Source organism: Aquarana catesbeiana, linkage group LG10 (assembly GCF_042186555.1).
Source record: "Aquarana catesbeiana isolate 2022-GZ linkage group LG10, ASM4218655v1, whole genome shotgun sequence".
Taxonomy (NCBI): domain Eukaryota; kingdom Metazoa; phylum Chordata; class Amphibia; order Anura; family Ranidae; genus Aquarana; species Aquarana catesbeiana.
The window spans coordinates 252,208,422-252,224,094 of record NC_133333.1 but is presented as its reverse complement, the minus strand read 5'-3'; the positions used below and the strand labels follow the sequence as shown (position 1 = coordinate 252,224,094).

The following is a 15,673-nucleotide window of genomic DNA, read 5'->3' as shown; positions in this document are numbered from 1 at the left end:
GGGGGGGGGGGACGCTGGGACTCGCAGTCGGGGGGGGGGGGGGGACGCTGGACTCGCAGTCGGGGGGGGGGGGGGACGCTGGGACTCGCAGTCGGGGGGGGGGGGGGACGCTGGGACTCGCAGTCGGGGGGGGGGGGGGGACGCTGGGACTCGCAGTCGGGGGGGGGGGGGACGCTGGGACTCGCAGTCGGGGGGGGGGGGGGGACGCTGGGACTCGCAGTCGGGGGGGGGGGGGGGGGGGACGCTGGGACTCGCAGTCGGGGGGGGGGGGACGCTGGACTCGCAGTCGGGGGGGGGGGGGGACCGCTGGGACTCGCAGTCGGGGGGGGGGGGACGCTGGGACTCGCAGTCGGGGGGGGGGGACGCTGGGACTCGCAGTCGGGGGGGGGGGGACGCTGGGACTCGCAGTCGGGGGGGGGGGGGACGCTGGGACTCGCAGTCGGGGGGGGGGGGGACGCTGGGACTCGCAGTCGGGGGGGGGGGGACGCTGGGACTCGCAGTCGGGGGGGGGGGACGCTGGGACTCGCAGTCGGGGGGGGGGGGGGGAACGCTGGGACTCGCAGTCGGGGGGGGGGGGGGGGACGCTGGGACTCGCAGTCGGGGGGGGGGGGGGACGCTGGGACTCGCAGTCGGGGGGGGGGGGGACGCTGGGACTCGCAGTCGGGGGGGGGGGGGGGACGCTGGGACTCGCAGTCGGGGGGGGGGGGGACGCTGGGACTCGCAGTCGGGGGGGGGGACGCTGGGACTCGCAGTCGGGGGGGGGGGACGCTGGGACTCGCAGTCGGGGGGGGGGGGGACGCTGGGACTCGCAGTCGGGGGGGGGGGGACGCTGGGACTCGCAGTCGGGGGGGGGGGGGACGCTGGGACTCGCAGTCGGGGGGGGGGGGACGCTGGGACTCGCAGTCGGGGGGGGGGGACGCTGGGACTCGCAGTCGGGGGGGGGGACGCTGGGACTCGCAGTCGGGGGGGGGGACGCTGGACTCGCAGTCGGGGGGGGGGGGACGCTGGGACTCGCAGTCGGGGGGGGGGGACGCTGGGACTCGCAGTCGGGGGGGGGGGACGCTGGGACTCGCAGTCGGGGGGGGGGGACGCTGGGACTCGCAGTCGGGGGGGGGGGGGACGCTGGGACTCGCAGTCGGGGGGGGGGGGCTGGGACTCGCAGTCGGGGGGGGGGGACGCTGGGACTCGCAGTCGGGGGGGGGGGACGCTGGGACTCGCAGTCGGGGGGGGGGGGACGCTGGGACTCGCAGTCGGGGGGGGGGGACGCTGGGACTCGCAGTCGGGGGGGGGGGACTCGCAGTCGGGGGGGGGGGGGACTCGCAGTCGGGGGGGGGGGACGCTGGGACTCGCAGTCGGGGGGGGGGGACGCTGGGACTCGCAGTCGGGGGGGGGGGACGCTGGGACTCGCAGTCGGGGGGGGGGGGGGACGCTGGGACTCGCAGTCGGGGGGGGGGACGCTGGGACTCGCAGTCGGGGGGGGGGGACGCTGGGACTCGCAGTCGGGGGGGGGGGACGCTGGGACTCGCAGTCGGGGGGGGGGGGGACGCTGGGACTCGCAGTCGGGGGGGGGGGGACGCTGGGACTTGTAGTCGGGGAGGGGGGGGACGCTGGGACTCGCAGTCGGGGGGGACGCTGGGACTCGCAGTCGGGGGGGGGGGACGCTGGGACTTGTAGTCGGGGAGGGGGGGACGCTGGGACTCGCAGTCGGGGGGGGGGGGACGCTGGGACTTGTAGTCGGGGAGGGGGGGACGCTGGGACTTGTAGTCGGGGAGGGGGGGACGCTGGGACTTGTAGTCAGGGAGGGGGGGACGCTGGGACTTGTAGTCAGGGTGGGATCCTGGGACTTGTAGTCCTCCTCCGGGGGGGAGACACACCTGTCCGGGGCCCAGTAGCAGGACACACACTCCCTCCTCGGCCAGCACGGCGGACATGGAGGGGGTCGGGCTCTCCTGGGAGGTGGATGGCCGGGACTCGGAACTCTCCGGGCCGCTCATCTTCTTCCTTCTCTTCGCTCCGACATGCCGAGCCCGCTGTGATCGGCTCTTCCCCGGGCGGACCTTCAGGACGGCTCCGGACCGGGCGGGGAACATCCGGGGATCCATCTCTCCCTCTGTCTGAGGAGAAGACAGGAGACACTCCGCGCTTTCCCGCTCCTCCTGTACGCCACTAGGACCCGCCCCTCCGGGCCAGCGTCGAGTCGTACAACGCGGCGTGTGTTCGGGTCACGTGACCCGGAAACGGCCCCACAGAGTGGAGCGCCAGCCTACAGCCCGATATTCGGTCTCGCGAGATCTCGTGTCAGGTGACCTTTAGAAGTCCCACAGGGCGTCCCGCCGCTGGCCGCCATCTTGGTTGTGGCAAACTGTATGTTTAAATCCCCGCTGTCTCGGCCGCTGTACCGGGAACGTTATCCTCTTACAGGATACATCTATCCCTGCTCTGGTCTACCAGCCCGCTGGAAAGGAGCCTAGCTGCGGGTTTGACGTGGGCGTCGGAGAACGGGCGCCATCTTGGTTGTGGCAGCCATGTTGGCAGTGGTAGAAAATCTCTGAGGAGGAGGAATTTTTTTTTTCAAATTATTAAACTAAAGTGAAGGGCCGTGGAGGTGTTCAGTGTTTTATTACATTTCCAGGGTCTGTTTACAGCTGAGGAGGGGCTCACTTATGTTGCCAGCGGTTTAGACATTAATGGCTGTGTGTTGAGTTATTTTGAGGGGACAGCAAATTTACACTGTTATACAAGCTGCACACTCACTACTTTACATTGTAGACAAGTGTCATTTCTTCAGTGTTGTCACATGAAAAGATAGAAGTTAGCTGTCGACGAAGAACATAAGACAACTGAGGACAAGAAATCACTGGGGTCTTTCCAAGCAATAAAGCAAAACCAACCATCAATGGCTTTTTCTGAACCAGCAAAGGCCAGCCGACTTGAGAAGGAAGCACAAAAGCTCGATTCCCATTTGGGGAAGTTAGCCGTGGACAAAAAAACATACGACAAAAGTGGACAAGGAATCACTGGGGACTTTCCAATCAATACCAGAAAAACAACCGACAGTGGCGATTCTTAAAGCAGTTCCAACAATGGAGGCCAGCCAATTTGAGCCTGAAAAACATAAGATTGAATCCCATAACAGCAACTTGATCTTGATTTTGAGGAAACATCTCTATGTGGCCATCACTGCCGGAATCGTCCTCTTACTAATAGCATTGGTGTTGATAGGATGCTTTCACACTGGTTCACATTCGGTGATAGATGACTTTTGTGAGCGCCGTGCTTTTGTGGCGGTTTTGTGGGAACTTTGCATCGCTTTTGTACAGCTTATATGTCACTTTTACAAGGCTTGCGCTGGATTCTTTAAAGGACTCGTGCAAACACTGCTCCAAAAATTCGTTTTTAAGGAACTTTTGAGGCGTTTTTGAGAGGGGGTGCGTTTTTGTCGTGTGTTCCCTCTCACCCCACTGTAGTGTCCTGTGCCTTTCCGTCCAAAGCAGTGTTGTCGGCCCTCTTCACATCACCCCAAACCCCCCCCCCCTCCCCCATTGTAGTGTCCTCCACCCTCTTCACAATATTACCCCTCACTGCATACCTCCCAACTTTTGAACTTGAGAATGAGGGACATTTTAGGGAGAGAGGGACCTGCGGCACGTGTAGCGTGGCATGGCAAAAGTGGGTGTGGCCGAACATGATAGTGGGAGGGACTTGAGGGCAATGGTTAAACAAACCCTGGGCTTCCTTGTACCTATAAAAGTATGCTTCAGTTACTGTACCACAAGCTGGAGTCTCAGGGATACATATAAACTTCAACACAATCATTTAAAAAATGACTTCCAACGCTATGGGACATGGAAGGAGGGAACACTATGGGACATGGAAGCGGGGGAACGCTATGGGACATGGAAGGCGGGAAAGGTATGGGACGCTATGGGACATGGAAGGTGGGAGCGTTATAGGACATGGAAGGAGGGAACGCTATGGGACATGGAAGGAGGGAATGCTATGAGACATGGAAGGAGGAAATGCTATGGGACATGGAAGGAGGGAAGGCTATGGGACATAGAAGGCAGGAACGCTATGGAACATGGAAGGTGGGAACGCTATGGGACATGGAAGGAGGGAACACTATGGGACATGGAAGGAGGGAATGCTATGGGACATGGGAGGGGGGAACGTTATGGGACATGGGAGGGGGGAACGCTATGGGACATGGAAGGAGAGAGCGCTATGGGACATGGAGGGGGGGAACGCTATGGGACATGGAAGGAGAGAGCACTATGGGACATGGAAGGAGAGAACGCTATGGGACATGGAAGGAGGGAACGCTATGGGACACGGAAGGTGGGAACGTTATGGGACATGGAAGGAGGGAGCGCTATGGGACATGAAAGGTGGGAATGCTATGGGACATGAAAGGTGGGAATGCTATGGGACATGGAAGGAGGGAATGCTATGGGACATGGAAGGAGGGAACGCTATGGGACATGGAAGGTGGGAACGTTATGGGACATGGAAGGAGGGAGCGCTATGGGACATGGAAGGAGGGAACGCTATGGGACATGAAAGGTGGGAATGCTATGGGACATGGAAGGAGGGAACGCTATGGGACATGGAAGGTGGGAACGCTATGGGACATGGAAGGAGAGAACGCTATGGGACATGAAAGGTGGGAATGCTATGGGACATGAAAGGTGGGAATGCTATGGGACATGGAAGGAGGGAACGCTATGGGACATGGAAGGTGGGAACGCTATGGGACATGGAAGGAGAGAACGCTATGGGACATGAAAGGTGGGAATGCTATGGGACATGAAAGGTGGGAATGCTATGGGACATGGAAGGTGGGAACGCTATGGGACATGGAAGGAGAGAAAGCTATGGGACATGGAAGGAGGGAACGCTATGGAGCACGGAAGGGGGAAACCTATGGCACATGGAAGGAGGGAACGCTATGGGACATGGAAGGCGGCAATGCTATGGGACATGGAAGGAGGGAAGGCTATGGGACATGGAAGGAGGGAACAATATGGGACATGGAAGGCGGGGACGCTATGGGACATGGAAGGCGGGGACGCTATGGGACATGGAAGGAGGGAACAATATGGGACATGGAAGGCGGGGACGCTATGGGACATGGAAGGCGGGGACGCTATGGGACATGGAAGGGGGGAATGCTATGGGACATGAAAGGAGGGAACGCTATGGGACATGGAAGGAGGGAACGCTATGGGACATGGAAGGAGAGAACGCTATGGGACATGGAAGGAGGGAACGCTATGGGACATGGAAGGAGGGAACGCTATGGGACATGGAAGGAGGGAATGCTATGGGACATGGAAGGAGGGAACGCTATGGGACATGGAAGGGGGGAACGCTATGGGACATGGAAGGAGGGAACGCTATGGAACATGGAAGGAGGGAACGCTATGGGACATGGAAGGAGGGAACGCTATGGGACATGGAAGGAGAGAACGCTATGGGACATGGAAGGAGGGAACGCTATGGGACATGGAAGGAGGGAACGCTATGGGACATGGAAGGAGGGAACGCTATGGGACATGGAAGGGGGGAACGCTATGGGACATGGAAGGGGGGAACGCTATGGGACATGGAAGGGGGGAACCCTATGGGACATGGAAGGGGGGAACCCTATGGGACATGGAAGGGGGGAACCCTATGGGACATGGAAGGGGGGAACCCTATGGGACATGGAAGGTGGGAACGCTATGGGACATGGAAGGAGAGAACGCTGGAGCAGCTAATGGAGGAGAGTTTTCCTGATTGCCGCCTCTGAAATTTCAACTACCAGGCGTGGAGGGAAGTCTGTCTCTACTCAAAGACCAGCTGTTCCTGACCCCGAGAGGAGCTTGTTCAGGCTCGCATGATCTCTGTGGTGGGGATCCATCAAATCTGGTAACCAGACCCCTTTTCCTATTTCTGCACTGTCTTAGAAGATCTATTGAAGATTTACATAGTTACATAGTAGGTGAGGTTGAAAAAAGACACAAGTCCATCAAGTCCAACCTATGTGTGTGATTATATGTCAGTATTACATTGTATATCCCTGTATGTTGCGGTCATTCAGGTGCTTATCTAATAGTTTCTTGAAGCTATCAATGCTCCCCGCTGAGACCACCGCCTGTGGAAGGGAATTCCACATCCTTGCCGCTCTTACAATAAAGAACCCTCTACGTAGTTTAAGGTTAAACCTCTTTTCTTCTAATTGTAATGAGTGGCCATGAGTCTTATTAAACTCTCTTCTGCGAAAAAGTTTTATCCCTATTGTGGGATCACCAGTACGGTACTTGTAAATTGAAATCATATCCCCTCTCAAGCGTCTCTTCTCCAGAGAGAATAAGTTCAGTGCTCGCAACCTTTCCTCATAACTAAGATCCTCCAGACCCTTTATTAGCTTTGTTGCCCTTCTTTGTACTCGCTCCATTTCCAGTACATCCCTCCTGAGGACTGGTGCCCAGAACTGGACAACATACTCCAGGTGCGGCCGGACCAGAGTCTTGTAGAGCGGTAGAATTATCGTTTTATCTCTGGAGTTGATCCCCTTTTTAATGCCAATATTCTGTTTGCTTTATTAGCAGCAGCTTGGCATTGCATGCCATTGCTGAGCCTATCATCTACTAGGACCCCCAGGTCCTTTTCCATCCTAGATTCCCCCAGAGGTTCTCCCCCCCAGTCTATAGATTGCATTCATATTTTTGCCACCCAAATGCATTATTTTACATTTTTCTACATTGAACCTCATTTGCCATGTAGTCGCCCACCCCATTAATTTGTTCAGGTCTTTTTGCAGGGTTTCCACATCCTGCGGAGAAGTTATTGCCCTGCTTAGCTTAGTATCGTCTGCAAATACAGAGATTGAACTGTTTATCCCATCCTCCAGGTCATTTATAAACAAATTAAATAGGATTGGTCCCAGCACAGAACCCTGGGGGACCCCACTACCCACCCCTGACCATTCTGAGTACTCCCCATTTATCACCACCCTCTGAGCTCACCCTTGTAGCCAGTTTTCAATCCATGTACTCACCCTATGGTCCATGCCAACGGACCTTATTTTGTACAGTAAACGTTTATGGGGAACTGTGTCAAATGCTTTTGCAAAATCCAGATACACCACGTCTACGGGCCTTCCTTTATCTAGATGGCAACTCACCTCCTCATAGAAGGTTAATAGATTGGTTTGGCAAGAACGATTCTTCATGAATCCATGCTGATTACTGCTAATGATATCGTTCTCATTACTAAAATCTTGTATATAGTCCCTTATCATCCCCTCCAAGAGTTTACATACTATTGATGTTAGGCTAACTGGTCTGTAATTCCCAGGGATGTATTGTGGGCCCTTTTTAAATATTGGTGCTACATTGGCTTTTCTCCAATCAGCTGGTATCATTCCAGTCAGTAGACTGTCTGTAAAAATTAGGAACAACAGTCTGGCAATCACTTGACTGAGTTCCCTAAGTACCCTCGGATGCAAGCCATCTGGTCCCGGTGATTTATTAATGTTAAGTTTCTCAAGTCTAATTTTAATTCCGTCCTCTGTTAACCATGGAGGTGCTTCCTGTGTTGTGTCATGAGGATAAACACTGCAGTTTTGGTTACTGAAGCCCCCCGATTCACTCGTGAAGACTGAGGAGAAGAATAAATTCAATACCTTCGCCATCTCCCCATCCTTTGTAACCAGATGTCCTTCATCATTCTTTATGGGGCCAATATGGTCTGTCCTCCCTTTTTTACTGTTTACATACTTAAAGAATTTCTTGGGATTTTTTTTTCTCTCCTCCGCTATGTGTCTTTCATGTTCTATCTTAGCCGTCCTAATTGCACCCTTACATTTCTTGTTGCATTCTTTATAAAGTCTGAATGCTGATGATGATCCCTCAACCTTGTATTTTTTGGAGGCCTTCTCCTTTGCTTTTATATGCATTTTTACATTGGAGTTAAGCCATCCAGGATTTTTGTTCGCTCTTTTAAATTTATTACCCAATGGGATACATTGGCTAATGCCCTTATTTAATATGCTCTTAAAGCAAACCCATCTCTCCTCCGTATTCTTTGTCCCTAATATTTTATCCCAATTTATGCCTTTTAGCAAGGTTTGTAGTTTAGGGAAGTTGGCTCTTTTGAAATTCAGTGTCTTTGTGTTCCCTTCATGTTTCCTATTTGTGTGATTTATACTGAAACTAATTGACCTGTGATCGCTGTTACCTAAATTGCCCCGTATTTCCACATCCGTGATCAGGTCTGTATTGTTGGTAATCATTAGATCCAGTAAGGTTTTATTTCTAGTTGGTGCATCGACAATCTGACCCATAAAATTGTCCTGCAAGACATTAAGGAACTGGCGAGCCTTAAATGAATGCGCGGTTCCCTCTGCCCAGTCTATGTCTGGATAATTAAAATCCCCCATTATGATAACACTTCCCATACTTGCTGCTAATCCAATTTGTGATAGGAGATCTGTCTCCACTTCCTCCCTCAGGTTAGGGGGCCTATAGCATACTCCCAGTATTATTTTCCCCTTAGCTTCATCCCTTTGGAGCTCTACCCATAAAGATTCCACCTCCTCTCTAGCTCCCTCAGTGATGACATCTCTCACATTCGCTTGTACATTATTCTTGATATATAGGCATACCCCTCCACCTTTTTTACCCTCTCTATCCTTGCGGTATAGGGTATACCCTTGAATGTTTGCCAGCCAATCATGAGAGCTGTTGAACCAGGTCTCTGAAATTCCCACAAAATCCAAATCCTCCCTGTACAACAGTATCTCTAGTTCGCCCATCTTGTCCGCCAGGCTCCTGGCATTGGTGAACATGCCACATAGTTTGGACCGGTCGCATATTGTCCTCGTATTGGGTGTTTCGAGATTGCAACTAGGACTTGCTACTATATACCTTGGGTTTATGTGTTTTAGTCAACCTACCACTAATGCCTCCAATACTACCCTCTGGAATATGTTCATTGCTGACTATCTCTACCTCTGGACCCCCCCCCCTTCCCCTGTCGCCTAGTTTAAAGTGATGTGAAGAGGGCAAAGCAGTGCTCTCTGCCCTCTTCACATCACTTCTATACCCTCTTCACATCATTACCCCCCCTCCCCCACAGTAGTGTCCTGTACCCCTCTCCCCAGAGAGCACTGATCTTGTGGGGGTAGAGGACACATTGTTCCCCCACTGTCATGTCCCCTCCCCCTAATAGCACTGACCTGTGTCCTCCTTCACCCCACTGTAATGTCCTGTGCCCCCCCCCCCCCCCCCAAGCAGTGTTCTCTGCCCTCTTCACATCACCTCCCCCACATTATAGTGTCCTCTGCCCCCTTCAAATTACCACCCAACCTCACCCCACTGTAGTGTCCTCTGCCCTCTTCACATCATCACCCCCCACAGTAGTGTCCTGTAACCCCCTCTCCCAAAAGACACTGATCTTGAGGGGACAGAGGACAGATCGTCCCCCTACTATTGTGTACTCTCCCCCAAAAGCAGTGTCCTCTGCCCTACCCCATAGCAGTAACCTGTGTCCCCCCCCCCCCACTGTAGTGTCCTGTGCCTCCCCCCCCAAAGCAATGTCCTCTGCCCTCTGTACATCACCCCCCCCTTACACACACACACACTATAGTTTCTTCCGCTGCCCTTCCAATAGCGGTGTCCTCTGCTGCCTTCAAATTGCCCCCCAACTCCCACCCCCTCCCACTGTAGTGTCCTCTACCCTCTTCGCATCATTACCCTCCACCATAGTGTCCTGTAGACCCCTCCCCTAGAGGAAACTGGTCTTGGGGGGACAGAGGACAGAGTAGAGTAGGGACTGGCCAGAGAGGGATTGCTTTGATGCAGTTGGCCGGCTTAAACATGCATTGCAATGAATGTGTGAACTAAAAATCCCTGTTCTTATGCAAAGTGTGCTAAAAAGAGGATTCATTCCGAATGTTTAGCGTTTAGTTGACACGAGTCACACCGCTTTTAGAAGCTGATGGTTTATATGTATATAGAAGCTATTTGGATTTGAACACAGATATATCTTATTCCTCTTGCATAATACTGGTCAGTGACCAGACCTGAACCTGTAGCTCTCTTACAACTTGTGTCTAGATGCCCCATATTGGCACTATATCCACTGGAGTGTATGCTATCAGTCTTTTGCATTTTGCAGAGTAGAGTAGGGACTGGCCAGAGAGGGATTACTTTGACGCAGTTGGCCGGCTTAAACATGCATTGCAATGTATGTGAACCAAATATCCCCGTTGTTATGCAAAGTTTGCTAGAAAGAGTGTATATCAGCGAGCAGAAGATTCATTGAGAATTTTTTCTTTTGGGTTACAGGACCCTGTGGTTGAATTTGGAAATACTGAATACATTTTTGTGCATTTCCTGCTCTCTCGCCTTGATGAGATGATCTAGGTTGTGCACCACCGCCAAACATGGCACATTTAAGTGAATAGGGCCATGCTGCAACTGTGTGTGATGCATGTAATTGTGCGGCGCGGTACTGCAGGCTTTCCAGACTTAAAACAGGAGCCCAGGAGGTGACAGGTCATCACCCCATGGCCTGTCAACTGCCCTCTGAAAAGAGATCCAGTGCAGAATGCTTTTAGAATGCCAGCGCACGTCTATATGAGTGTGAAAACATTGTTGGGGCTGATGGTGAGGGGCCATCATGATCACTCTTAACAGAATATCATACTGGGGCCAATCTTGGACATATTGGACAATTACAGTAATTTAAAGCCCAACACCGGGCAAACTAAAAAGTAAGGGCATAGCCCCACTGCACAGGTCAACGGCTCATTTTGTCCAGGGGAGAAGATAAAGTTGTGTTCTCGCAGAGCCTCTGCTTCACTGGCAAATGGCGCTCCCCCACAATCCAGCGGTGGACTGTTCCTGATGTCCTCACTTCCAGGGCAGGTCTATGGGAGTGATGATGTCAGGAACAGTCCATCACACAAGACCGCTAGAACGTGGGGGCAGGAGCAGCAGGGAACAGTGCTGGGAGGATCGGAGGATTAGGTAAGTATATCTCTGTTCTCCAATCCCCTAGACAAACACGAGATATTAACCCTCGCAGTGTAGGCACAGCCCCACGGCATGGGCAAACTTTTTTTTTTTTTGCCTGGGGCTGGGCTTTAACCGCATCATCGGGGGCGTGCGATCGTGGTGAGGCTGGGTGACATCATATGACGTTGCCCCAGAATGAGAGGAGATCCCGCCTGCCATCATTTGTCTATACAGCGGGCGGGATCTCCTCTCATTCTGGGACAATGTCATATGATGTCACCCAGTCTCAACGCGATCGCATGCCCCCGATGATGCCGCTCTTTACCCATGTGATCATCTGTGTCCAATCACAGTCGATCACATGTAAACACGGAAGTGATGTTCATCGGCTCTCCTCGCCTCACACTGATAGAGTGTGAGGAGAGGAGAGGAGAACCGATCAGTGGCATCTCCTTAGAGGAGAGACCTGTGGTGATCATCAGTGCCCTGATTATCAGTGCAGCACCAACAATGCCCAGCAGTGATGCCAGTCTGTGCCCATCAGTGATGCCAGTCAGTGCTGCCTATGAGTGGTGCATATCAATTCTGCCTATCAGTGCTGCATATCAGTGCCCATAAGTGCTGCATATTAGTACCTCCTCATCAGTGCCCATTAATGAAGTCTATCAGTGCCCATCAGTGCAGCCTCTTAAACCACATCAGTGAAGGAGAAAATGTACCTGTTACCTGTTTCCTTTCCGCTCCTGTTGTATTTCCAGGATAGAAAGTGAAGGATTCATTTTAACAATGGGACACGGAAAAAAGACCCTTCCCTGCATTATTGAACACTAATAAAAGTTTTTGGATAGAGATATACTTTAATAATGAATATATGGGCGTCAGTAGCCCGTCTCAACCCTCGCCCAGAGTGGGGGTTTACAGTTTCTGCTGACCTGCTTTGTTTTCTTACCTTTCCAACATTTAAATGCACGGTGTAGGTCATTTGCCTTTTTTTTTCTGCTCTGTAAATCTTCTGTACAGGGCTTATGCTAGATGGGTTTTGCGTGACGGTATATGTTATGTAACATATGGATTGTGCAATGGAGCACCAGAATGCCATAAATACTGAATTCTCCTATCTGTTCTATCATATATAAATGTATAGCTTTCCATACAATATTCAAATAAAAAGTATGCATTAGCTGAAAAATGTATTAAAATATTTAAAATATAAAAATATATATTTTAAAAAAAAGTTCTTAAAAATAAATCTTTAATTAACTTCAGTATTATTATTTTTTTTAACCCTTTCATGACTAAGCCTATTTTTGACATTTGGTGTTTACAAGTTAAAATCCGTATTTTTTGCTAGAAAATTACTTAGAGCCCCCAAACATTATATATATATATATATATATATATATATATATATATATATATATATATATATATTTTTTTTTTTTTTTTTTTTTTTAGCAGAGAATCTAGAGAATAAAATGGCGATTGTTGCAATATTTTTTATTACACGGTATTTGTGCAGCGGTGTTTTAAACGCAACTTTTTGGGAAAAGGGACACTTCCATGATTTAAAAAAAAAAACAAACAGTAAAGTTAGCCCAATTTTTTTGTATAATGTGAAAGATGGTGTTACGCCGAGTAAATAGATACCAAACATGTCACGCTTTATAATTGCACGCACTCGTGGAATGGCGACAAACTACTGTACCTAAAAATCTCCATAGGCGACGCTTTAAATTTTTTTTTTTACGGTTACCAGGTTAGAGTTACAGAGGAGGTCTAGTGCTGGAATTATTGCTCTCGCTCTGACGATACCTCACATGTGTGATTTGAACACTGTTTACATATGCGGGCGCGACTTCCGTATGTGTTTTCTTTGCTGCGTGAGCTCGCGGGGACGGGGGCGCTTTAAAAAAAAATTTTTTTTTTCTTATTTTATTTATTTTAAAATTTATATTTATAAATTGTGTTTAAAAAAAAAAAAAATTGATCACTTTTATTGCTGTCACAAGGAATGTAAACATCCCTTGTGACAGTAATAGGTGGTGACAGGTACTCTTTATGGAGGGATCGGGGGTCTTAAAGACCCCCGATCCCTCCTTTGCATTTCAAAGTATTCAGATCGCCGTTTTCTGTGATTCTGAATACTGTATATTTTTTTTAAACTAGTGCCATTGGCAGCCGAGTAAACGGGAAGTGACGTCATGACGTCGCTTCCGCGTTTACAATTAGGAGGCTGGAATGAAGCCGCTCACGGCCTCGTTCCAGACTGTCAGTAACCGCCGGAGGCGGCGGATTGGTGATCGGGCCTCCCGGTGGCCTCCCGCTCCTCCGGTATAACAGCCGAGCAGCTTTTAGCCTCATCGGTTGTTATACATGGATAGCCGATTGCCCGCTCTACAAAACGGTACCGGGATGATGCCTGCAGCTGTGGGCATCATCCCGGTATAACCCCCGAAAGACGAGTACGCACATCTGTGTACGCTCGGCAGGAGGGGGTTAATGATAGACTTTGCAGGAATTAAAATCATCACTCCAGTCTAGTCATTTCACTAAGTACTTATTTACTTACAGTAAATACAATAAATGGCCCATAGGTAGCCATTTTTCCACTCCTATAATGGATTCGATATTTGAATAAAAGCCAGCTTAATCCAAAACTGATATACTAGTCTTTCAATGTAGCTAGAAGAAGGAAGCTTCTTGGCTTTTTATACATAGCACCCCGATGACCCCCAGAGGCATAAAAGGGGCACCCAGTGACCAGGGCCGGGACAAGGGGTGGGCAGGAGGGGCGGCTGCCCTGGGCACTGTGTTTTTATGTGAGGTGGGGGGGGGGGGGGACCACAAGGAGATTGAGGAAAGGATTTGTGTTGAGAAGGAGAATTTGGGGATTGGCAGGGTGTATGTATTCTTCTAGAAGGGCAAACATGGTAGTGATTTGGGGGTATTTTTGTTGGGATGGGGATGAATGAAGAGGATTTGAGGCGTTAGTGCTATCAAAGTATCAAAGTAATATGGAAAAGGGGAAATAGTTGTTTTTGTTTTTTTTTGGGGGGGGGGATTTGTGCTAGTAGGGATGATTGGAGGGTGTTACTGCTAGAAGGGAAAGTTGTTGGGGGGGGGGATTAGTGCTAGGATGGGGGAGGGAAATTTGTGTTGAAAGGGGGGAATTTAGAGTGGAGGGAGAGGATTAGTGCTAGGAGGGGGATTTTTTTCATTTGTGTGTGTGTGGGCGGGGGGATGTTTGTGCTGGAGGCAGGCATATACAGAGAGAGAGGATTTGAGCTGGGGGGTGGGGCAAAGATTTGTGCTGGGAGGGGGAATTTTTAGCAGGAGGTTGAGCATGCATGCTTAGGGGTTGATCATGCAGATTTATACTCAAATTTTTATTTTTTTTTCAACGGAGGTGATTTTCGCTGACACATAATGCTCATACCCCTTGGGTTGGGTGCAATGTTCGCCCTGGGCTCTAGATGACCTTTTTCCAGCACTGCCAGTGACAGGGCAGGCTAGAATTTACACCAAAGCTGAGTCCTTGGCTGGGGGATGTGTAACCATTGGGTACCAACCACTTTAATGACTTTTTAAACATTTTTATTCTGCACAGAGCGACTCACAGAGAGAGAGAAAAAAGAAATTCAGACACTCAAACTGTGTTGCAGACTCCGTCATTACAGTTCAGTAAAGGTGAAAGGACCTTTAAGTAGAAACCAGCATTCTGAATGTTCTCTAGCAGCATCAGTGATCCTTCAGATGAGCCTTCAGCTTCTCTGTGAGTACCTTGTCCATAGGATCTCCAGTTTTGTTACTCCATCCAAGCATGACCTTCCACCTTCCAGGCACCGAGGACCTCCAGCAGCAAGACCACCTAGGACAGCGAGCCTTCCATAAAATACTACAAGGCTTTGCACGGGCCCAAGCCTCCTAGGCCCCAGGCCTAGCTGAATAGTGGAGCACATACACCCTCTCCAGGCTGAAGCCTGGGGGTAAGAGCTTTCATGGATTGATTCATGCCATGCATGAATCTATCCATTAACCATATAGGGGGTGGAGTAGATAGATGGCCTGCTATTTGAACTGTATTGAACTGTATTGTAATCGTACTCTTCCCCTCTACATTGTAAAGCGCAGCGTAAACTGTGGGCGCTATATAAAACCTGTATAATAATAATAATAATTCTCACCCATCGGATTCAACAATTACTGGGAAATCTATTCATAGGAGAATGACACCATCCATATAGGCTTAGGAGGAGCGAAGACGCAAACTACTGCAGAGGAATCTCACCACTAGAATCCTTATAAAGTATAAGAACTCATTGGATGAGTAAACCTATTGGTTCCCACACTGCCATTTGTTTATGGTGTTGGCCTGTAAAATATATGTAACCCCCAACCACTAAAAAGCTTTAACATATTCATGTAAACTCAAAAGCCATTTTCTTTTCAATGTCTCTCTATTAAAGTTTTTTTTTCCACGAAAAACAACCATAGTGCATATTGTCAGATTGGCTGCTTGTATTACGTATTATTTGATCCCTGGTGATCCTGCAAAAATGGCCCTTATTCAGGCACTTCCTGTTGACAATGCTCTGTCCCTATCTCCTAGTTGTTCTCCTGCATTGTCACTCTTTCAAACAAACTTCCAGAGGAGACTACAAATGGCC

At 50.5% G+C, this 15,673-nt stretch overlaps 1 protein-coding gene across 1 annotated transcript in view; it reads right to left on the bottom strand.

Annotated features, from left to right (window-relative positions):
- Positions 1-2,245, bottom strand: part of LOC141111385 (polynucleotide 5'-hydroxyl-kinase NOL9-like) — a gene marked incomplete in the record, with an annotated part of 14,518 nt that extends 12,273 nt beyond the window's left edge. Inside the window, 1 exon segment of the mRNA XM_073603638.1 lies at positions 1,875-2,245. Within this exon segment, the coding sequence (XP_073459739.1) occupies positions 1,875-2,102 (228 nt within the window).
- Between the last annotated feature and the right edge of the window lie 13,428 nt (positions 2,246-15,673).